Raw genomic sequence first — 25,248 nt, forward strand, 5'->3', positions numbered from 1 at the left:
ATGTGTATATATATATATACATATATAAACATATATATATAATCTGCATATCTATATAAATACAAATGTAAATGCATGCATACATATACATATACATATATGCATACATATGCATGTTATGTACATGAAAGTTTGAAAAACACTTATACAAGCAAAGCTAAAAAGCCCCCTAATTACAAATAGAATTGCTTTAACTTAAACAAGAGCGAGACCTATTGCATTTTCAATGCTTGTTTATTTTGGTTCCATCAAGAAGGCATTCAGATGTGTCACACATTTGCCATAAATTCTGAATGGTAGCACTCTAGTTGCTCATTAGATCACTGTAGTAAAGCTACTGCTCACCATCGAAGTCTGCTGCGGCTATTCAAACTGCATGTTTCAGTCTGCATGTCAGAATTTTTTAATGAAATAGGAGAGGATTTGAGAAGTCAAAATGTGCCCTAATTTTCTTTCTGCAGCATGACGTCAAATTAAATGAATGAAGCTTACTCACTTCTCGTGGCCTCATTTCGAATGGGTTCCTATATTTTGTGGATATATATATATATATATATATATATATATATATATATCCAGAAAAGCTCGCCCAATGCTTCTCACTTGAAGAACGAGGGTAGACCCAATTTCAGTGCAATTAGTGTTTATTCAGTACAACACCATGCCGCCATGACGCGTTTCGGCCGATTTCCGGCCTTGATCACATGACAGCGCCTGGGGGTAAAGGCTCCTCTTTTAAAGTGACAGTGCAAAATAGCAGCAATGATAAACATGGAAAACATACTATACTGTTTCCTGCAATGTATGCTTAAATGCATTAATATTGTCCAATAAAAACATACAATGATATTTTAATTAAAACAATATTGAGTCAACATGGTAAAAATCACCTAATTGTGTAATTATATCTGTATAGATACATAAAGTAATTAATTACCCTATTGACTGGTTTTGTAATCGTCGTTCATACATATGCAATGCTATTATTGAAATAAAGGGCAAAGTGCGTGAGTACTCTCTATCTGAGTGCGTCTATAAAACTATATATGTGTAAATGTGCAACATTATGTGCAATATTAATTTCGAAGGGTATAGCAGCAATTTTCTATTTTGTGTTAGACTAATGCAACTATATTGGTCCTATGTAGGACCCTTTAATTTGTTGTCACGGCAGGGAAGAAAGCCAAAGCCATTAAACAGTGGTACCTATCCGTTATATACAGTTGATTCCCACAAATGAGGATATACAATATAATATATTATATAATATCATTTCAACTGGATAAAACAGATAAATTAATAAAATGGCTAAAATCAGGTAATTAAGAATCATGATAGAAAAATATTTTTGGAAAATTGTTTAAGAATTGGTTGGAGAATTCATTTTTATGTAAAATTCCCCCCACTTTCTACAACTTAAAACTTATAGAAGAAGAAATTGATGTTCAATATATTTACAGATTAGAGATAAAGGTGCAATAGGTCCATGTCGCCCTGTGGACTACTATAAATAAGTGTACATGTCCTCGCTTGTGTTGAGTCCCCCCGGATGTTTTGTATCCATCTCAAGTATATATCTCATTTCTAGGCACCTTAGTTTTGCCTCCTCTTTTGTGTGGTGGTACTGCGTCTAAAACAAAGTAATTAAAATGTTTCAGACTGCATTTATGTATTTCTTTAAAATGCCTGGCCACAGGATAACTAGGGTCGTTGCTCACAATGGCTCTGGTGTGCTGTAATATCCTTTTATGGACCGCCAATTTTGTGCTGCCTATGTAATACAAGTTGCAACTTCAAACTAGTGCATAAACCGCATATTCAGTTTTACAGGACAGATGTTGGCTAATCATTTGGGTATGATCACTAAAAGCTGTTTTATATGAGATCTTATTTATTTCGAGCTGGCAAGCTTTACAGCTCGAACACTTGAAAAAACCCTTTCTAGCTGTTAACCAAGAGCCTATTTCTAGATCTTCTGGGCTATTTTTAACCAAAGCATTTCCCATTGACGCTGTTCTTCTATATGTTATTGATGGCTTTTTGGGAAGTAAGCCCCCAATTATTCGGTCTCCCAATATTAAAGGCCAGTTACGTCTTATAATAGATCTTATCTGTCCTTCCTGTTTTGCATATGAGAGTATTAACCGTGTGGACTCATTTAGTGAGTTATCTTTTGCACATTGAGTGTGCGACCTATACTTGAGTAAATCCTGTCTGGCTTGGCTTTTTGATTTTGAAATTGCTGCATCTATGGTTCTAGACCTGTAACCCCTTTGAAGGAATCTATTTTTGCATTCCCTTTGTTTTTGTTCTGTGTCATTTTCCTCACTGCAAATGCGTCTTATCCTCAGCATCTCCCCGTAGGGGATGCTTTGTATACGATGAGGCGGATGGGAGCTTGATGCATGCAATACTGCATTGCCAGCAGTTTGTTTACGAAAGAGAGAAGTTGCTAGTTTGTTGTCCATTATGTACACTTGAACATCCAAAAATGTTATATTTTCACAGCTGATAGAAAAGGTAAAATTCAAATTCACATTGTTGTTTTTGATTTGTGCTATATATATATATATATATATATATATATATATATATATATATATATATATATATATATATATATATAAATACATACACGCACATATATACGCCAATGTTTGTTCCCAATCTCTTGCCTCTTCTTTGTCCAGAAAGAGGCACTCAATAAAACACGGCGCCCCCCCAGCGGTACAGATTGCCATTAAGGTTTGAGATGCGGCGAGGGGAGAGAGGAGGTGATATTCATCGCCTGAGTTAAGGGGCTGACAAAAAGGCTTTGTTTTCATCCTGCTGAGCACCTGAGCTGGCGTGTGGCCCATAACCAGCCAGTTGGGACATCACTTGATGTTGGGAGTAATGCTGTCACTGTACAGACACTCTGTGTGGACTACACTTACCAGCATGCATCTGCTCGGCGAGGTGTGAGCGCGAGGGGCCAGCACACCTTCCATTGGAGGAGGAGCGCGATGTCATCAAAATGGGAGCGGTCTAAATTCACAGCTGCATCTCGTTTAATCCCCTGAGAGCGCGGAGTTCGTGGAACCGGCACTGAAGAGAGCCATTGGAGGCTTGAAACGCGTCTGCCTGAGCGTTTCAGGGACTAACAGCACCACACGCTTTTTAATCAATAAAGCTACTTGTCAGTTACCCCGGAGTTGTATCGTGCCTTTCCTGTCCTGGGAGCAGGCGTTGGTTCATATATATATATATATATATATAAATACATACACGCACATATATACGCCAATGTTTGTTCCCAATCTCTTGCCTCTTCTTTGTCCAGAAAGAGGCACTCAATAAAAGTAGAGGTACAGCTCCAGTTGAATCAGGGTTTATTTACTTGATTTTTGTAATTAGTGAAGGATAAAAAATAAAGCCAACGCGTTTCAACACTGTGCTAGAGTGCATGTGGACAGACTGTCCCTTTTGAAGGAATCACCACGCTCCCAATACCGTCCAATTTAAAAACAACGGGCCCCTAGCTTTAAAGTCCATCTCTCACCATATTACATCTGCCATGGTCGTGTTATGTATGGGATTAGTTTGAATTGTAATTTAACATTTACAAACACATGATGACATATCGGCGAGAAAGCGGGCATGTCAGTACAGTAATACATTTCAATTTAAAAACGCATGTGGTTGTCTAAGCTTTAGAAGCTTCCCTTAAGTTACGTCATGAGATCTAGAGACATCTTTGGATTTTAGCTACATAATGGTAACTATCATTTTCAGTCTGCCCAGGTAGTCTTCAATAAATCATTTAAGTAATTTCAATGTGAAAGCACCTATTAAACATTATAGCCAGGTAAATTGATGACTGTATTCCAAATTAGTAAACCTGTGCAAAGTAGCATAAAAAATTGCAAAGTGCAACTTTGCAAAATAGCAGGCTTTGAATGCTAGTACTCCATATATTTTTAGGTCTCGCCTGACCCAGCGCATCGGTGCCCACCGACAAGGGCAACACCCCCCCCTTTCCTAACCATGGAAGAACTGCTGCTATTTGAGAGGCTAATTCGAGCGGCACCTGCCCACCCCCTGCTGGTGATAATACCGGGGCCACAGGGTTCAAAACTGGCACATTGGGGCCTGTTTGGGGCACAACTGGTATGATACTTGGCACTACCGGTTCAGTCACAGGGGCAGTAACTGGTGTAGGTACTGGCACTGCTGACCCTGGGACGTTGGGCACTAAATCCGGAGTCTCTGGCACTGCTGGGAGCCCGGACGGACCACCCCCACCCGGTGTCTCTAAAGGTTCCACTATTTTGGGATCCTGGATCTTACCCTTCTTATGTCTAACCCTCTTAGGGACAGCCTCCAATTCCCCCCTCGGTTTTGGGGGTACTATTGTCCGCTTAGGCCTCCCGGACGGCCCACCCTGCTCCTCAACCTTCTGCCTAAGCTCAGCCAGGCTATGGCCCATTTGCTCCACCTTGCCCCATCTCCTATCCATAGTCGCCATCCTACGCATCATTGCCTCCAGCATACGCTCCATGCGCGAACGCTTGGTTCCCCGCTTCCCTGACATGCTATGCTATGACCCACACGCCTGTCCTTCAATACCCCCTGCCCAACCTCAATTCAACCAGCTCTTTACCTCGAAAAACACAAGCGACACAGGCTTAGCGCAATATAACAATCACAATATTGCAGACACAATACCTGCCCCCCTTAAAAACACACACATGAAAATCGGCACACTGCAGTTTCGTGGAAATGCTCACCAAACAAACAATTATAGCGAAATACTAAACACTGTTTCACCAAAAAAGATGATTGTATTCCAATGCAGTCATTTGTATGCCCCAAGATGCGATGCAGAGGCCCACAAAAATGCCTTGACTGTACCCACACAAGCGCAGGAGTTTTTTGAAGAAAACCACCAGAACAGAATCAATGGGGAATTAAACCTGTAACCTGAAAATAAGAGCACCCAGACTGTAACTATCAGGCCACAATGACTGAGTATCCCCACTAAATGTTTATATAAAAAGGAGGTTCAATGTCACTCACTCCCAGTAGCCTTCTGTCACACACAGTTGCTCCCCCCAACACAACTAGCACCTTCGGTGCTTAAAAACATCAAAAACGAGCTCCAGACCCACCGCTCAGCCCCCTGGGCCCCCCCCCTTGACGGCTACTGAATCGGCGCGTGCGCGCGCCCTGCAAACCTCACGAGCTTCCCAGACCACGATGCCAGAGAGCTCCACCGAATCGCCGTACTCGCGCTGCCCAGGAAGATCGAATAATCCAGGTCTCCTCTCCGTATCAGCGGAACGGCGCGACTTCAAGACCTCAAGAACCGGAACCACGCTGCCCAGGAAGATCGTATAATCCAGGTCTCTTCTCCGTATCAGCGAACCACGAAGCAAAACACTGGCGCTGCACGGGAGTCCTCGTCCCGGGACACGAACCTGCAATAAAAAAGAAACAAAGAAGTTAAGCAGCCTCCTAAGGGCTGCGACCAGATGCTGGGAGAGCGCGGGACAAAGAGATCGAGTCCCACGCTCCCCAGCCTTTTATCAGGATACATGGGGGCAGACCAGTTCTAACTGGTCTGTCCCCAGCCCCCCCTGACCTGGAAGCGCATTAATCGCTTCCGGGCCATGGGGGTCACCGCCGCGAGCCAATCCCGGACATGGCGCGCCCACCGCGTCATGATGACGCGGTGGCACGCGCCGCCGGGTGGACAGGCGAGGGCGGTGAGGGGGTCGGTGCCCCGCCATATTTGCAGTGGGGCCGATCCCGGCCCCGCCTTTCTCCAATATTCACACTGTTAGAACAGCATTTTCACGACAAAGCATCATTCAAAAGACATAAGCCCAATGCATTTCGGGACTTCTGTAGTCCCTTCTTCAGGGGCGTCTCTGCAAAACAAAACAAGCAGCGAGATCCTATAAATGTCCCTCCTCGCAGACCTGTTAGTCCCCATTGTGCTTCATTCATTCATACAATGTGTGCTCCTGCCCCAAAAACGATGAGAACCGTCTGGGGCCACCATTCACATCGAAGCAACCAAAGTATGCGTGGGTGTGAAGAAATACGGGACACTAAAACCAACGGAAGTAACACAGACATGCAGCAAGAGAAAACACACAGAAAGAAAGAAAGGTTTCCCAGTCAAACCAGGTTCAAACGCAATCCAGAGGGACCCCACTCACTAAACGGAGAATATGCTGTTCTCTGAAAGAAATGAGGTTTAACTGGCCCACGGAACTTGCACGCACTGCAGAAAATCGAGATTATAATAGATAATAATAGAGCAACGTTGCAGTCTATTAAATCAAACCCAATAGGTTGTTTTGCAGCTGGTTCTGAACTCGGATATTTGAAAATGCTTCGAAATAAAGTATTCGCTAAAATTACACAATTAACGCGGCTAGCAACAATTTATCCAGGTCTTCGATTTTCACTTTTTACAAACCAGTCTCTAAATGGGCAGCTAGTTGTCTTTTTTATGTGAAGGCTTTGTTTTTAAATAGTTTGAAGCCCACCCACAGATATTGAAGTTCTTTATATGAGCGTCATTTACATCACACAAGTTCACGTTCATTTTTTAAAGGCACTGGTGGATTTGCCCAGAATCACAGGATGTTGATGCGACGCTGAGACTCGAACCCGGTTTCCCAGTTTCAAAGCCGGCAGCTCTCGCTGTAACGCGCACCTTAGGTACAGCGAAGGAGGCAGGCAAAAGCCTCTTGAAAGCTCGGCTCGTGATGGGCTCGAGGTTCCAACAGGACCTCGAGCTGAGCCAGAGCCAGACTTCAGGCTCGAGCTCTCAGCGGCTCGCTCACCTCCTATAAATACTTCTAAATGGGGCTGGCGGTTTAGGGAAATGTAAGGATGAGTTTAGAGAGGGGTATGCTAACACAAAAACACCCCCCCCCCCCATATGATTAACACCATTGATATTCAGAAGCTATGGGGCCTGTTCAAGTGTAAATGCACGTGTGCATTAACTCACATGCATGTTTATTACTACACCTAGGTGTAAATCTACACTCGCAATGTACAGTTACATCTAGGCATACACTTACATGTCTCCGCCCCCTCAAATAAGGGGTGGAGCCTCCTACAACAGGATTTATGAGTGATAAGTTACTACCAGTAACCTTGGACATGTATGTGGAGATCAACACCACCAACGGGAAAGTTTAGGGAAAACAATTAAAGTTCATTTTTCTATTAAAAATATTAAAAACACCTTAATGCAAAATCTAAATGTAAATTATCTCTAAATATTTACTGGCGAGCTGATGTTTGTATCGGTGATATGTGTTTGTAAAAACTATGAATAAACACATTAAAAAAGAAACAAATACATTTATTTTTAACCTGGAACATCTAAAATGAAATGTTGCAGCACATTCTCTTCTAATTAAATGTGTATTAAATAATCAATACAACAATTAGTAATTTATAAATAGTCATTTTGTTAAAAAATATATGTCTAATTAACTTAACATATATTAAAAAAATTATACACGTTTGACAGTTCCATATATTTTTTAATTATGACTAATACTAACTTTTAAATAATAACATAACTGTTTAATAATTATATATTTGTATATATATGTATATATATATAAAAATACACACACACACACACCACACACACAACCACACACACACAACCACATGCACACACACACACGCACACACACACACACACACACACACACACACACACACACACACACACACACACACACCACACGCACACACACCACACACACACACACACACCACACACACACTCATATTTACATTCACTGAAGAAACCAACAACATTATCGTTAGGTGAGATGTTCAGTAACAATGGAACATTTTAACCTCTAAAAACCACTGAAACTCACCAGTTATATTTATAGTTCTCAAGTAACTATAACTCGTGCCCTATTGTAAGTATAACTCGCTCCCCTGTCATGCACAGTTTTCCCATCAGTATTTTAACTGCACCTGTTGCTGTGATATTATCAATGATGTCATAGAAGATGTCATCAGTGATGTAATATGTGGGGTAATTAGCATTGCAGGGCAGGGCGTGAGTTATAGTTACCTCAAGGCATGAGTTATAGTTACTGGAGATAAGTGTAACTATGACTGGTGGATTTCGGTGGCGGTTTTTGAACACGCTTCCTTTTAAGTAGTTTAGCTGCCCAGGATGGTGTCCCTGGGGCCTTTAGAGGCTTGGGGAGGGGGGCCTCACTGACCCCTTCCCTTCATAAATACAATGGGCACAAAGCATGGGGTCCCAGGGGCTGAATACGGCTTGAGGAGTGGGGCTGTGCGCCCCCTTCCCTAAAAAACACTTCAAGCCCTGGGCGATGGGGTTCCTGTGGCCAAAAGCGGCTCAGGGAGGGGTTCCGAGTCCCCTTAGCCCGAGTCCTAAAATGGCTGCCACCACTTCCTGGTTGAGGTTGTGCAGCCAAACAGATCTCACTTTGAGATCTTTGGGATCTGAGGCATGAAATACACACATTTTTTCAACCTTAATTTCTCCAAAACTACAGATTGGATTTACACCAAAACACAAAAAGCACTCTTTTGTCCCAAGATCTAGGTGTCTGTCAAATTTAGTGTAAATCAACGTTTTTGGCTGTAGCGGTGTCTAAACTTCCTATGGGAAAATGAATGGAGAAAACACGTTCTGGGATGCCCCCTTGTTCTTGGACCTCGCTTGACAGATCACCCCTAAACGTTTCATGTGCAAACTAGTCGAAAACAAGCATTACTTTTATGTGGATTCGTCAAACAGGACCAAAGTTATTAGCAACACAAAAAATGCATTTCTTCTGAAAACACGATTTTAAGTATTACTACCCAGTAACGATGGCCGCTGGAGAGTACCTATGTGTTCAATGAAAAAAACAAAGGCTAAACCTTAGTTGTAGTTAGAAAACTTCAATTATTCTTTGTATACAAACCAAACTTAAACTATACCAACATTAGAAATTCTGAAATGTATGCTTTCACCTCCATTTTATAATTTACGCAACACCTTCAAATAATTGGAACTGGTGCCCCTCCATACACAATGCAGTGCACTTGGTCGCCACACTGTGTTAACTGTAACCATAGACTGTGCAGTGACAAATGTTTCGTTTGAAATGTCTTAAGTGCTGTTGTAAACGCTATGATGTCAGCGGGTGTAAGTGATGGAGAAGGCGCGAGTTAGAGTTAACGTAGTGTGCGTACGTGGAGTGAGACGCGCAGTGAATCGTTCAGATCCAACAACATTTGGGAGATTAAGTGGAAGGTGCCGTAAAATGATCCTGCCACGCTGACATTTTGTAACTTTTGTGTTTATATAACTGCAAGAGCAAAATATCCTGGCAAGTTTTACAGTTTCAGGGTCCGGTTTGAAGAAGGGGGGGTCATTTCACTATCTCTCTCACTTAGTCGATTAGGTAGCATCACAGTCGTTCATGGGAACAGCCAACACACAATACATTGTCCGCTCTGACTCGACTATGAAGCACACGGGAAGTACGAATGTGCCCTTGTTTGAACGGCAGTAAATGGCTGCTGAGGAATAGAATTCCGAGCAGTAAAGTGCAGATCGACTCTTCTCCATAGACGATACTGAAAGAACTAATTTGATTAAATCTGGGTTGAATTAAAAATCAGAAAGCAAAATAGAAAATGGTGTTCAGAGAAAAAAAGTTTGCCTTATTTCCTAGGAAGCAAAGACCAGGGTATTTTGAGGAGTGAACCTGAAATAAATCTGGAAAATGGGAAATAGATGCTGCAGTCCAAATGCCATCTGCTTAAAATGTTCTCTCTCAGAGTCCCCATGGATTGAATATTTGACTCGTTTATAAGATTATGTGAGTTCCCTTTTTTTGTAATGTGGGTCATGAGTGATAGATTATTGAAGTAGAATTAGTAATGTTAATGATTGCTGAGAATATAAAAAGAAAAAATCTCACAGATGAAATGTGGCGCGGCAGAGTCTGACAACCTACCCTTTGGCATGATACCCAGTGATGGCGACTGGTGGGTGCCCAATCACCGGTGTTTGTTCGCTGTTATTTCAGAGAGCTGGCGTGGAGCCATGAGTAACCCAATCCATTGGTGAGCCGACAATCATGGCGACTATCACACCATGGGCAGATGCACATACAATCATTCTGTATGGACCAGGAGCGGAGCACCGCACACTTGATGGGGCCGCACTTCAGGCGGCAGCGATGAGTCTATGGAGCTTCTTGAGCAGCTGCGTTCTTGCTTCCTCAACTTGGCGAATCACAGGGTGGTGTGGGTGAAACTCTGGAGGGTGGATACTCTAGAGGGAGGGCTGGGTGAAACTCTGGAGGGTGGATGCTCTAGAGGGAGGGCTGGGTGAAACTCTGGAGGGTGGATGCTCTAGAGGGAGGGCTGGGTGAAACACTGGAGGGCAGATACTCTAGAGGGAGGGCTGGGTGAAACTCTGGAGGGTAGATACTCTAGAGGGAGGGCTGGGTGAAACTCTGGGGGGTAGATACTCTAGAGGGAGGGCTGGGTGAAACTCTGGAGGGTGGATGCTCTAGAAGGAGGGCTGGGTGAAACTCTGGAGGGTGGATGCTCTAGAGGGAGGGCTGGATGAAACTCTGGAGGGTGGATACTCCAGAGGGAGGTCTGGGTGAAACTCTGGAGGGCAGATACTCTAGAGGGAGGGCTGGGTGAAACTCTGGATGGTAGATACTCTAGAGGGAGGGCTGGGTGAAACTCTGGGGGGTAGATACTCTAGAGGGAGGGCTGGGTGAAACTCTGGAGGGTGGATGCTCTAGAAGGAGGGCTGGGTGAAACTCTGGAGGGTGGATGCTCTAGAGGGAGGGCTGGGTGAAACTCTGGAGGGTGGATACTCCAGAGGGAGGTCTGGGTGAAACCCTGGAGGGTGGATGCTCTAGAGGGAGGGCTGGGTGAAACTCTGGAGGGTGGATGCTCTAGAGGGAGGGCTGGGTGAAACTCTGGAGGGTGGATACTCTAGAGGGAGGGCTGGGTGAAACTCTGGAGGGTGGATACTCTAGAGGGAGTGCAGCATCTCATCGAACGTTGGGCACAAACTGAGCTTGATTTGTCTGAGCGAAGAGCAATATAACAATGGCCTAAGACAGGTGTGAGCTGGATTCAGTCCTGTTAGCTCTACCTTTGTCAGGGAAACCAAAGGGGCAGGGCAAAATGAATGGGTTTTCTCCCAAATTTGAGGCACGGCTGCTCTCTGTATACAATGCAGTCCTTGGGCATGATAACTCTGGGTCGACAAAAAACTCAGTGCTCTGAACACTTGCTGTGAGAAGAATGAGCTCACAGTGATTACAGACAAAACCCAAGTGTTGGTGTTTGGAGGTTGTAAAAACAAGCAAAGCTCCTCTCCAGTTTAGGAGTAAAATGTAAATGTAAATTGATACTTGTATAGCGCACTACTCACCCGCAAGGGTCTCAAGGCGCTTGTACGAATACCGCTGTGGAACCCATCCTGGCTTTCCCTGTGAGGCGTCCACTCCTGGGCACCCCCAAGGTGGAGGCCAGGCATCCTTTTTTTTTGTAAATCTGTTTATTCAGGTTAGCAAATCAATGACATTACAGTTATGGGCCTATAGAGCCTCAGCAAAAGCAGGCAAGTTCTGAACCAATCAGTCACTGTAAAGCAGCATGTAAACAATTATTGTTTTTCGTTTACCCCCAAATCCACTTTTACGAAACCATAACCAAAACAACCAATGGTACAAACGGAAAGCAGCAGAGATAAAACATAGTACTCCAGCAATTGAGGAGCAAAACCTTCGAAGGAAGCATCACATATGCAGTAGTTGTATACAGCAGCAGAAATCACACTTATAGATCGGACCACGGCACAGAGTAATAGGCGCGGGCTTACGCCCTGTAGTATATGGACTCCAGGACTAGCTATTCGCGGCATGCCACCCCTCAGACGACGGGGCCCTGCCTCAATACCACCACCCACAGCCAGCTGCATCAAACTGCAAAATCGCCCAAAGTTCAGCAGCACGGGCGAGCACCTCCCCTCAATCAACAGTGTCAACCCATATCGTCAGAGACCTCTCCAGACATCGAACGCGTAGAGCTGGGGGAGCCAGCCCTCTCCCGGGCCCACTGCAGAAAGGGCTCCCAGATGTCCCTGGGCCGGGAAGCAACTGGCATCGTTTCCCAATAGCGTTCAAGTTGCGTGTTACCATATGTTCCATCCTTCACCCACTCCGTAAATTTGGGCAGGGATCTGCGACCCCAGCGCACCGCCACCTGTCTCTTAGCATAGAGGAGCAATAGCGCATGTAATTTCCTAGTCTTTGGTGGGGTATCTTTAACATAACCTAGCAGCCCTCGGTGTGGAGACGGCGTATCGGCTCTAAGTAGAATTTGATTAATAGCAGTGAAGATGTTTAACCAGTATTCCTCTAGCCGCGGGCAGCTCCACGCCACGTGCATAAAAGAAGCATTTTCGGCCCCACATTTCCAGCATGTATCATCCTCCCTGAGACCCATGCGGTGTAGCGATCGTGGTGTACGATAGTACCTGTGTAAGAACTTGAAATGCACCAGGCGCAACCTATAATTAGGCGATAGTTCCTTCAGTTGCCCACAGCAGAAGGCCCACTGTTCTTCAGACAAAGGGGCCTCCAACTCCTCATTCCATGCATGCAGGGAGGGAGGCACAACGACAGGGGACTGTTCCTGCATACAGTTGTATAACCTGGACACAAGTTTTTTGGGAGATGCTTTCGAGAGTAAGTTTTGTAATGCCTGGAGTTGTGGGGGCTCGTCCGGAAACTGAGGCCACAGTGCTTTACAGGATTCTTTAATCTTATGGAGAATAAAAAGGTCAGCGAAGGACTCAGGTGGGTCAACCTCTCCAACCGCGGGAGCCCTGAAGGTGCCATTGGGGTAAATGTCGGCGAAAGTATGCAGGGGCTTCCCTCTAATCACGACGTCCCCTCCTCTGTCCTGCAGGCAGGGCAACAATGGATTGCCCCGCAGGGGAATGGCTGGCGCATAAAGAAGAGGGAGTTTTGCCCTCCTCTGCAATTCCCGCCACGTCCATCTGAGCAGGGCCACCGTGTCCACATCTTTAGAGGGACGAGGCGACTTTCCGTACAACGCTACACTTAGGGGCAAGGGAGCCGCCACCGCCAACTCCACTGCAACATGCGGCTGATAAGGAGTGGGAAAAACCCAGAAGTGCAGAAATTGTGCTTGCGCACACAGCGAGTATAGCGTCATATCCGGGGCCCCCAGTCTGCCCTGCCTCAACGGGAGTGTAAGCAGCGCCCAGGATGATCTCGCCTGGCCCCCAGCCCAAACCAGCGTCAACAGCAGTGACCGCACCCGAGCGTGGAAATGTGCAGTCAGGGGCAACGGGAGATTTACGAATAGGTATAAAAATTTTGGAAGGACCACCATTTTTGGTAGGGCTATCCTTGCAACCAAAGACAGGGGGAGCTTGTTCCAAATTTCGATCTTCCCTTCCAGCCAGTCCACCGCCCTACCATAATTCAGAGTCCACAAATCGCTCAGGTTTCGGCTGATCCAGACCCCCAGGTACTTGACTGAGTCAGTTTCCCAGCGAAGGGGATAGTCTGACATCACCTCCGATGTGGCATCCGTCAAAGGGAACGCGACTAAATTGGACCAGTTGATAGATACCCTTGCCAGGCCCTCGAAGCAGACGAACTCCCTCAGCAGTGGGTTCAAGTTCTCAGCGGGGTTAGTTACATACAGTGTGACATCATCCGCATACAGGGAAATCAGCAGACTGCGAGAACTGAAGCCAATGCCCCTTGCTGTGTGATGCTGCCGGACCCGAGCCGCGAGAGGTTCCATGGCAATAGCAAATAGCAGTGGGGACAAAGGGCACCCCTGTCTGGTCCCGCGGGAGATGTCGAATGGCTGGGAAATTAGCCCATTCACCCGCACTCGCGCCCTGGGAGCGGCGTATAGTAGCCTTATCAAGTTTATAAAGAGGGGGCTAAAACCCATCCTGCCAAGAATCCTAAACAGGTAGGGCCATTCCAGCGAATCAAACGCTTTCGTGGCGTCCAAGAAAATGACCGCCGCCTGTATGGAAGGGTGTAAATAGTGTAATACTGAAAAGATCGTTCTTAGGTTGTGCGATGTGGCTCGGCCAAGGATAAACCCCGATTGATCGGGTAGCGCCACCATCGGCAACAAGGGCTGAAGCCTGTCTGCGATTAGTTTAGCGTAGATTTTTACATCTACGTTAAGGAGGGATAGTGGACGGTACTAATCCAGCAGCTGGCAATCTTTGTCCGGCTTTAGCAGCGTTATTATTAGTGCCTCGCGCATCGAGTCGGGTAGGGAGCCAGTCTCCAGGGCCTCAGCAAAGACAGAGTGGAGTCTGGGGGCCAGTTCTCCGACATAGGTCTTGTAAAAGACTGTCGACAGCCCATCTGGGCCAGGGGCCTTGTGCGCGGGCATACTTTTTATCACCTGTGCGATATCCCGGGCAGTGAATGGGACATCCATATACCGATGGTGGTGGTCATTAAACCAGACGATGGCGATCGAATCTAGGAAGGCGTCCAGGGATGCCGGAGCAGTAGTCTGTCTGGAGGTATAGAGGGTCGAATAAAACTTGGCAAAAGTAGTAAGAACTGCTTCGTGCCCCAGCATGAGCGCCCCCTCACTATTTTTTATGGAAGATATAAAGTTGGACTGTGCGCTCGGAGATATGAGCCGCGCTAGGGTTCTACTAGGTCTATCCCCCTCTCCATATCTGCGGGCCTCCGCTTGCTTGCCCAGGAATTTCACCTCTCGCTGCGCCTCCTCGCTGAACTCCAGCAACTTGGCCTTCATCTGTACCGCCAGCTCGGGTGAAGGGTCATTGCAGAACCGCACGTCCAGCTCCCTTAATTCCCCCTCCAATTTGCTGAGAATACCACGGATTGCTTTTAGGACACCTACCTGTCTAGAGATGCACTGGCCGCGGATCACCGCCTTAAATGAGGACGGCCTCAGTAGTCACTGACCCCGTGTTGTTGTCGAAATATTTCACGATGTCCGCCCTAATTTCCTCAGTGAAAGCAGAGTCGGTAAGCGCATGAGGGGGCAAACGACAGGAGAACGCACGTGCAAGGGGCATCAGGTACTTTTGCCACCAACAGGCAAGGGGCATGATCGGAGAGCGACCTGGCCTGAATGTCCACCCCCTCCACCCAGGATGCCACATCTGGCGAGACCAGCCAGTAATCCAGGCGGGACCAAGCCGCATGCTGACTCGTTATGCACGTCCCCACGGTATCAGTTGGGTGCCTTGATCTCCATACATCTGATAGCAACCCCTCCTCCATGATATCCAAGACGGCCTGACGAGCTCTAGTGTGTGTGGGCCCTCCTGCACCTCTACGATCCAACGCAACAGCAAGTACAACATTAAAATCTCCACCCAGGATGATTGTGGAACAATCCATTAACATGATCTGTGCCCATAGCGCTCTGAAGAAGTCGGGGTCATCCACGTTAGGTCCGTAAACGGCCGCCAACACCAGCTCCCTCCCCTGAAGCACGCCATGTGTAATAACGTATCGGCCCTCTTTGTCTAATAGAGTGTGGTGTTCCTTCTAGTCCAGCCCATTGCGTATGAGGATCGCCACCCCTCTAGCGTAATTAGAATAAATGGCGGAATACACCCGTGCCCAACGCGAGTGCTTCAGTCTGGGTGAAGGAGTGGAGTTGACGTGCGTCTCCTGTAGAAAGCATATATCCACCCTATGTCGAGAGAGATACCCATGCATTAGCCGAGCCTTTTTGTAGTTCCCGAGTCCTCTAATGTTCCACGTTAATAACCTAACGCCTACCATCCCGCTGTTCGTTCCGTGTCATATCCACCCTGCCGCTGTGTCGCATAATGTATAGCCTCCCTAGTGTACATCCTGTGCACAAAATAGCGCAGTTCCCTGTTAATCTGTGAGAGAACACATCCATCGTACCAATACATAAATAACATTAAACGTCTCAACTCCCTCCCCCACCCCCCGCCCTCACCAACCCCCCAATCAGGTTGTGACAAAGCCCCACCATAGACACGCAAACCGTGTTGGCAACTTAAACACAAAAACAATGGGAGACACCCCATGGGGCGTGGTGCTCCAAGCGTACCCCCCTGTTTGCACAGGGTGGCTGCACTATAACAGTCCCTTCACAACACCAGCGTCGACCACCTCACCCAGTTCACAGCCCACACCACGGAGGGACAGTACGATGTAAGTTCATCCCAGCAACAAAGCGCAAATGCCAGGGGCAGTTACCCCGCGCCCTCCCATAAACTAAAAACAGGGCCTCAAGAGCAACTGTGGGTGGGAAGAGGCTGGTAATGAACTAACAGTGGAAGATGCCCTATGAGGATATGACATGCCGCACATTCTCAACTGGGTCAGTCATTGTCACTCAGACGTCCGCCTTCCACCTCCACACGTGGCGACGTCCGTCTCGCTCCAGCACCACCAAGATGTTTAGCAAACTTCAACACCGCCTTGGCATCCATGAAGTGATGTGTGGTACCCTCGTGCGTCACCCTCAGCTTCGCTGGATATAACAATGCATATTGGACGTTAGCCTGAAGCAGCAGTTTTTTAGCAGGTAAAAATTCCTTCCGGGCGGCCTGCACCGAGGGAGTGAAGTCAGGGTAAAAGGAGATGTTATTACCTTTGTGCGTGATTTTACCCTTTTCACGAGCCAGGCGTAAGATGAGGTCTCAGTCCTGGAAATTCAGGATCTTAACTAGAATGGGGCGCGGTGCCGCCCCCACCGGCGGTTTTTTCCCAAGCGATCTGTGCGCCCTTTCAACAGCGAACACCAGGGAGAGCGCGGGGTCAAAGATTTCGTGGAGCATTTCAGACACGTACACTTCCATTCTGCCAGTGTTCGTCGTCTCCGGGATGCCCGTAATGCGGATGTTGGATCTTCGAGACCGTGCTTCTAAATCATCTGTTTTGGCCCGGAGGAACTCCAGTTCTTTTTCTACAGACGTAAGTTGTTTCTTGGTGTCTTGCTGGAACTCGCAGCATTCTGTATGCTTGATCTCTAGGCAGTCCAGCCTGGTTTCGTGCGAGTCCACTTGCTGTTTGACAGACTCCAGCTGTAAGGACATGGCGTCGAGTTTGGCATCAATGCTCTTGAGGCTCGATCGAACCTCCATCATCAGTGCCCGGTAATCGCCATCCGACCCTGCCCCCTGCGAGGAAGACTCCGCCGACTCCAGGTCCGCCGCTTTTTGTTTAGCCTGGCGCTTGTGGTCGAAAGTGAGCTTAGACTGTTTCGCATCATTTTTCCCCCCATGTCGACGGCCCAGGCTCGTTCACATATGGGGAGGTCGCCTCAAGCACAGCCACGCAGCAATGCCAGGAATTTGCTTATCTAGTCGGTAGTGCCAAAGGCAGCGGCTGGGACCCCAGGGGTCCAACTCCCACTTCTCCCGGTCGCTGCCCAGTCGTCACCAGGCCACCAGGGGCACAGCGTGGAGCCACAGGCGTCACCGGAGTCGGCGATGAGGGTATTGCAGCAGCGAAGTTCTCACGCAAGCAGGCCCCAATCGCCAGCGGGGCCGCCGCAGACGCCCCAACGCTGAGTGTCTTAGGGTCGGCTACGTGTAGAGCCACCTTCTCTCGGCCTCCACACCCCTGCAAGCTCGTGGATTCAGGTACAATGCTGCCGCACCCCCGCCGGTCGACCTCCACATAGGTACCGCCGCCCCAGCGCAGCCGCTCCCCGGTGCTTCAACTCACAGTGGTGTCCTCAGCCGTGCAGCCTGCAGCCTGTAGATGTGTCCGTCAGGCCCCCCCGTGGCCAGCACCGGGATTCTGTACAGCGCAGCACACGAGCCACACGCTCGAACCTCCGCACTCAGGATGGGGCCAGGAGTGTCACCTCACCATCAAGCCCAAGCCGGGCGTCCACAAGGTTCAGTCCCAAGTCCACATAGAGCCGGTACCAGGGTCGTGTGTTACACCAATTGCGCAGCCGGCGCGAGCCTCAGCAGAGCACCGTCAGCACAGCTATTGTTTGCAGTGCACAGTTCCGACAGCCACCAGGAGCGCTTAATATGGGCGTTGCGGTCTCTTGGCGCCCCGTAGTCTCACCCACATCTGCGCCGCGTCTCAGGGCCAGCCGCCAGCCAAGGGGGGCGAGCCGCATCCACGCAACTGTCTCCCCTCACCCGTCCGTGGGCTGCAGATCGCGCGCGGTGGCCCCCCCGGCAGCAGCCGCCCTCACGAGCTCACCTCCGGTGGTCACCGACTCCCTCCGCAGTGTGTCCGCTTCGACGTGGGGTCGCCTCTAGGCCAGCTTGGTGCGGATCTCCACCGCAGCCAGCCGCCATCTCATCGCCAACGGTGCACACAAAATGGCGTCTGCGTCGTCCGGGTCTCCCCTACCCTGGCTAGATGTATGCAGTCGCGCTCGTGGCTCTTCCAGTCGGGAATGCAGAGATCAATGCTTCAGCCCCAGCGCATAATAGTTCCAACGGTTCCGTTCTCTTCCGACTCGCGTTTATGGCTCAGCCTGTAGACTGCGGCGCTATGATTCTCTTCCGGCCTGGTCAACCCCGGACCACAGTATCCGTTCCCGCCCGCCTCCGGCAGCCATGGAGGCGGGCTTCCGCTGCAGTATTCACTCGGGCAGGGCGTCCGGGTTCACAGCTCGGTTCTCTGTCCTCCGGCAGCCACCAGAGTCCGAGTGATGAGGCACTGGGGCTCCCGCTTCCAACTGGTGTGCGAATCGAGGCGCTGAGTGCGTCCAGAGCAGGATTTTGACAGGATTAATAAGTGCAGCCGGCGGAGCTCACTCACAGAGCGGCCATCTCGCTGCCCGGTTGGCCACGCCCCCTGGAGGCCAGGCATCCTTAGCGTTGTGGGGGCCGTTGTGGAGATTAAGCAAGCTATTGCCCAGAGTTGCAGAGTGGGACTCCATGATTGGAATGGCACCGAGGCGAGAATTATCAGGTCCGTGGAATTTTGAGCCCAAGACCCGCCGAGGCGGGGAATTGAGCCCTGGTCCCGGGCTAGACTTCTGCATCAGGGTCTGCCGCTCTAATCATTGAGCCACACTTCTCCAGGAGTGGAATAGGTGGAGACCAGTAAACATTTTGAAATATGTGTTTCACTCAGAAACAATTGGATTCATCAGAATAGTATGAAGCAGAGAGTATTGTTGGTGGAGGGGGGACCCTACATAGTGACTGCACCTTGGTGGGTGTCACTGACCCTCTGCTCACAGCCTGCAGAGTTAAACTAACTCCATTGGTTTTGAACCCTGCAGAATGTGTCACATTCGAGAAGAGAGTTTATTAGTCTCGAATGGAAGGTTTTATCCAAGAACAATTATTGGTTAATCGTCCTAAAACCATCTTGCAATTTGGAATAAAGCGGAACTTCATGACGGTCCTCAGCTCAAAGGAGCTCGACTAGATGTTCTACCCCATAAAAGGACGAAAATCAGGTGCAATTGTCAACAATTTGTTTGCAGACTTTATTTCTGCGGAAACAAAAGCGGAAAGGACATTGGTCTCATGTGTCACACGGGGGTCGATTGTCCCTCTAGCACTGGAAAAGGGATGGACCGAAGCAACGCTTCATGTTCTGAAAAGGTTCTAGAACTCTCAGGATATTAGCTAAGCACAACATGAGATGGGAAATGTTTATGAAACCGCGAGTGCTTCTTTGACTGAAGGCTGGCTGGGGTGGCCCGTGTTTCAGCAGCTCTGTAACCTGGCAGCTGGACAGCTGAACTCCAGATACTGAGGCTCGGTGTTGGGATGAATCTCTCACCGCATGCTCAAGGGCCAATGGCTTGATTCAAGGAATGTGTGTCTGTTATCGCGACACATCAAGGCTCTTACGGAAATATGAAAAAGAAACTCAAGCTGCCACAATATCATTGTTTTGCCATATCTGTTCTGGTGAGACAGGTTTTAATTTAGGAGTAGTTTTTAAGAAAACTATTATAGAAAGTAAGATGTGACATTTTATGTTCTGTGTACCCCTAATTGTGGTGAATGTGAAATCTGCATTTAAAATACTTTACAAAAAGGGTTGAATTAACTCATGGTCACAAGCATGTGGGTGCTGAGACCTTTAGTGGGAAGTGCCTGACAGAGGCTGGTGGCTCAGTAGAGTCTGGTGTTTCTTCAAAGGTTGGGAAAGTGAACATTGACGGTTGTTTGCATGGTATGTGCAGGTGTTCAGGTCTTTAGAAATGTCCCACCGGACACCAGTAGACAGGTCTTAGGAGCCAGAAGATGAGGGACTTTTCCTACGAGTCCTCCGTTATCCCCCCAGCCAGGATTTGGCCTGTCTTGGGGTGGTTGGAGCTCCCCATGCTTGTGTTCAGGGAGTTTCTAATTATGTTGATCAAAGTGTCTATGAAAGAGATTTAGGTTTGGGAATGAAATTAGAAGAGGTTTTTGGAATTCTGAAAAGTGACCTTCATGGGCATGGGCCATTGAGTTTCACCAGTCTGTGCAGATCTTCTGTGGCAGATTGGCTGACACCATCGCAAAGTGTCAGACACCATTGAAAAGTGCCAGACACCATCACAAAGTGCCAGACACCAACGCAAAGTTCCAGAACAGAGTGCGCTACTTAATTGGGGAGATGATTGAGGGAAGACGCACGTCTTAGGTGCTCTGAACCCACTGGTTATGGGAAATCACTTTAGTCCATTACATAACTTCTTCCGTAAGGTAACATTATACTGGCCTTATGCCCAAACAGGAGAATACATGTTTAAACTATGTCAGCTTTAAATTTGTGTCCCACACAGACATGACCGGTCCTGTGTGCCATGCCATGGGATATTGGATTACAGGAGTAACACTGTTGGGGATTTTAAAAATACTCATGCGCTCACCTTTGTCTTTACAGAAGGTCCTATGGCTAATGAGACGTCGCCGCTGCCTCTTCTGACGGAGCTGCCTTCAGTGTGGACTGGAAATCTCACAACCTGTGAGATCCATGATGGCTTCCTGGCCCTCCTGCTTCCAGTGATCTATTCTCTGATCTTCTGCACGGGTCTTCTGGGCAACGGCTTGGCCCTGTGGGTGTTCCAGTACAGATCGCACAGGAAGTCATCTACAGCTGTGTACTTGTGGAACGTGGCGGCGTCTGACCTGCTGCTCGTGCTCTGCCTGCCACTGAGGGTGGCCTATCAAAGCCACCCGGGCCCTCTGCTGCTTTGCAAGACTGTGGGCGCCTTGTTCTACCTCAACATGTATGTCAGTATCACCTTCCTCAGCCTGATCAGCTTGGACCGCTACCTGAAGATCATCAGACCCCTCCAGCGGTACCGAATGCACAGCATCCCCTGGAGCAGGGCAGCCTCCATGGGGGTCTGGCTCTTCAGCCTGGTCTGCATGACGCCCTTCTTCTTTGAAGACCGGAGGCCGGACCCTTGCAGTGAGAAGTGCTTCCACTTCCGCAGCAAAGGTCTCTTGGCGGCCGCCATCAACATTGCCGCGGTGGTTGCCTTCTTTGTTGTTCTGGTGCTGTTTATCTGCTCCTACACCAGGATATCCAAGAAGCTCTGTAGACTCCCGCCCGGGAGGACAGAGCAGCCGGGCCGGAGCAGCAGCTCTGCAGCCATCTCCAAGACCTTGGTGGTCCTCGTCATTTTCATAGTGTCCTTTGTTCCGTATCACACGGTCCGCGTGCCTTATGTCCTGGCCCAGCTGGACGTCATCTCCAGAGTATCGTGGAAACAGGCGCTGCACACAGCAAACGAAGTGGTGCTCTGCATCTCAGCGCTCAACAGCTGCATGGACCCTGTGATTTACTTCTTCTTGTCCAACTGCTTCAGGAAAGCCATGCTGTGCACTCTTCAAGGGAAGTTTAAGATGGTATTTTTGAAAGAGTCTTGGACAAATGCAAGCAGGAACAGATCCATCACAGATCTCTGAGCCTACACTTCAGTCTTACTTTTTGTTAAAGATTACATTACAAATAACTCCTTCCCTCTACTCTCTTCTCTGCATGTCAAGGTCAGCTGCGTGTTCTTCAGGCTTGGCCATCGGCTGAGGCATCTCGTAGAGGGTTGGGTTGGTGATATCTAGAGTAAACCTAGTTTTTTATTCTAAAACCGAACACTGATGATCAAGAGAAGGTTGAGGCTCTTGTAGTTTTTAAGATGACATAGAAGGGACGCGAACCCATCTTCTAGAGAGATATTTTGATGTTCAGGATTGTCTATGTTATGACTCACCAGCCATTTCCTTTACTCTGAGTTGCAGTTACTACACGGAGATGCCTCAGTCCTGTTCTTTCTTATAGTAAGTCTCAAGAAGGCAAGTGCAGAAGGTAAGCAGACATCAGCATGTTGCACGTGAGTAGCTCACACCAACAAGTGCGGCAAGTCCCAACTTTCTAAGAAACTGCTTAGGGTGGATCAAACCACATAGTGCGACTTCTGCCATAACACCCAAGTTGATGGTACATTCTGAAGTATCTACTCCGCATGGAATACAAGACCACTACTCCAAAGAAAAACAATTAGATTAGAGTATCACAGGGCAAAAGACACGCAATACAGAACAACCAGCAATAACAAACTCAAATGCAAATCTATGTATAATCTAAGAAACAAGAGAACTAAACAGTTCATCAAAGCAATGTCCACACAACAGCATATCTAATGACCAGTTTGCACTTCCTCTGCCTGCTTGGTCATCAACAGACGACCTTCTACATTAACGCCACACAAGATCTACACACTTAAGATACTCTCTCATGAGTCCATCACTTACCTCCCTCAACGTGCAGAGCATTAACCACCCAGGACTCAAACTGGTCACAGCCTGTCCAGCAGTCAACAATGGAAAAGCGGTACGCCAATCACAGCGTGAACATCACTGCGATTAAAGTGCGTAAAGTGTTGCCTCAACCAATGGGACGCTACCAGTCCCAGCCCATTGGACTGACAAACTTACCTCTTCCCAGTGGCAGGGTGCAGCTCTGCCTTTAGTACTTTTTCTCTGGGAGATATTTGAGGGCTGTCATGGACGCACCCTGTATTATGGTGAAGTGGATATAAGACAAAAGCTAGTAACGCTTTTCCTGAAAATACAGATAACGACAGACGTTAACCTTGATTATTTATTTTTAAAAAAGTGACTGTATGGGCTTTGCATTTTGGATATTTATGACTCATTTATATGTACTTGTTGGAAATTTACATCTGCTTCATTATGTCCTGACAAAGGCTCGTTTAAAAGGGTGTACGCGGAAACGCCAATGGCTTTCATACCAAACTTTTTGACAAATGGATTTTTAAAACTGTTAAGAGACAACTAACAACGCAGCAAAACAAGAGGCTTGGATAATGGACAAAGCTGCCCTAGCGAAGAAAAAACATGGCTGGATGGTTTTATCCACATACGAGATTCGATTGCCTCAGCCGTATCTTGTCCAGCATATCACTCCATCAATCCAGCATTGGCTACTTTTGATCCGGTTGGGAGCCTTCACCTCAAAAGATCAGGTCCCAACATGGAAACAATCATGGCCAACTATGCTTTGCAGACTTTGCAGCCAGGCTAAAGAGACTCTCATTCACCTTTTGTGTATTTGACCGGCTGTGAACAATATGAGGCGGTATTATTTGCTTCATGTATTCCGTTCTTTTCAAGTTAGATCATGCCGACTGACCGTAATGTTACTACTGAATAGCTATTCGCTACAGACCTCATGCAGGGCCGCCAGGTTGTTGCAGAAAGTTAGCTCATTATTATCAAAATCAAATACATAATGTTCATATGAGTGTTTCCTAGCACATTGGACCAACACATTGCATCTGCACACCTAGTATATCTAGTATCCTGGTGGTTGGTATAAAAGGCCCAGGATACGCCCACCGTGTTTACTTGCTTCATACCAACCAGGAAGCACACCATACCATACAACCTAAGGTTCTTGGGGCTGGGCTCTTTGAAGACATCATCATAGATACAGTGACACGCATTTTACTCTGACATCAAACTATGTAACACACCATGCTATATGTCTGAATGCCAGTAGAGCCAAGTCCACTTCAGGTACCACCATTGCAGTAGTGATATGCATATATGCTTTTTGCTCATGGCTTTTACCATGAAAGTGACGACTGTTAACATCTAGTAATTAATTTGTTTACAGTTCATATTGCAACTTTTGCACATGACAGCGGACAGGAATTTGAGGACTTGTAATACTCACTTTACATTTGCACTTTACACACAATTTTAGTTATGCATTTGAGGATTCAGGCATATTTGCATTTTTTTGTATACAATTACTGTGATGAAATCTGATACTATTGTCACCTTGTACAGTTTATATTGCACTTTTGCCCATGATCTCAGTCATGAAGTAGAAGACCAGCAATATTTAGTCACTATTTGTGTTTTGCACATGATTTTAGACACAGGACAAAGGATGGTCAAAATCAAGAAATAACTTGCATACTGATTAGCGCCGATTAATGCTGATTAATGTGGAACTCTGTAAAAAGGAAATCTTGTTTTATTCTATATTTTTTGGTTGATAAATTGATGTTTTTAGCTTAAAATTGTAAAGGTTTTAATTAACTATATGCAATAAAATATTTACTTACTGTTAAGAGACAGGATTCATGTAAATGTTTTGAATTTTAAAGCACTGTGAATGCATATTGTATGGGGCCAATGGGGTATAAGCGGGACTGATGCCATATATGATTGTATCTCTATTACCCAGGGTGAGCTTCACAACTTTTGTTTTATGAATATGCAATATTTGAGAACATTTTAAATTGAAAAATAAATAAAAAAATAAAAATATTTTCTGAAACCAATTTAAAGATTCATGTTTGTCACTTAGTGTGATAAAGGGTCTTCGAGGCACTTCACTCTCTCCGTCCATTGGAAGCTCAGGCGTTGGCGCCCACTCATTAACTGCTAATTGGTAGGTGGCAGTGTCGGGGGTGATACGACTACAACTGGGCGATTATATCACAATGACGAATGCATCGATGTGCGTAGGTCAAGAGTGCTGCTGCCCTGAGGATGGTACTGGGCGATCCTACAGTGATGCACCCGCTCTGCCTAAAGAGCTCACTCATCTCAACAGACACAAAGTGCATGCCACCCAGTGCAAATATATCAGAATATAATTTGCTAACTCCACCACCAAAGAGTAGTGTTGAACATGTTACTTGCCTTTGGTGGTGCTCTTTCTG

The 25,248-nt window shown here is 47.2% G+C and overlaps 1 protein-coding gene across 1 annotated transcript in view; it reads left to right on the forward strand.

Moving 5' to 3' along the window:
- LOC146788798 (putative G protein-coupled receptor 34) overlaps nt 1-24,864 on the forward strand; it is a 37,134-nt gene extending 12,270 nt beyond the window's left edge. Inside the window, exon 2 of the mRNA XM_085629937.1 lies at nt 20,928-24,864. Within this exon, the coding sequence (XP_085486063.1) occupies nt 20,936-21,958 (1,023 nt within the window). The 5' untranslated portion in view covers nt 20,928-20,935 and the 3' untranslated portion in view covers nt 21,959-24,864. The remainder of the gene's footprint in view (nt 1-20,927) is intronic.
- The last annotated feature ends 384 nt before the right edge of the window (nt 24,865-25,248 follow it).

Source organism: Triturus cristatus, chromosome 10 (genome assembly GCF_964204655.1).
Source record: "Triturus cristatus chromosome 10, aTriCri1.1, whole genome shotgun sequence".
In the NCBI taxonomy this organism is placed as follows: domain Eukaryota; kingdom Metazoa; phylum Chordata; class Amphibia; order Caudata; family Salamandridae; genus Triturus; species Triturus cristatus.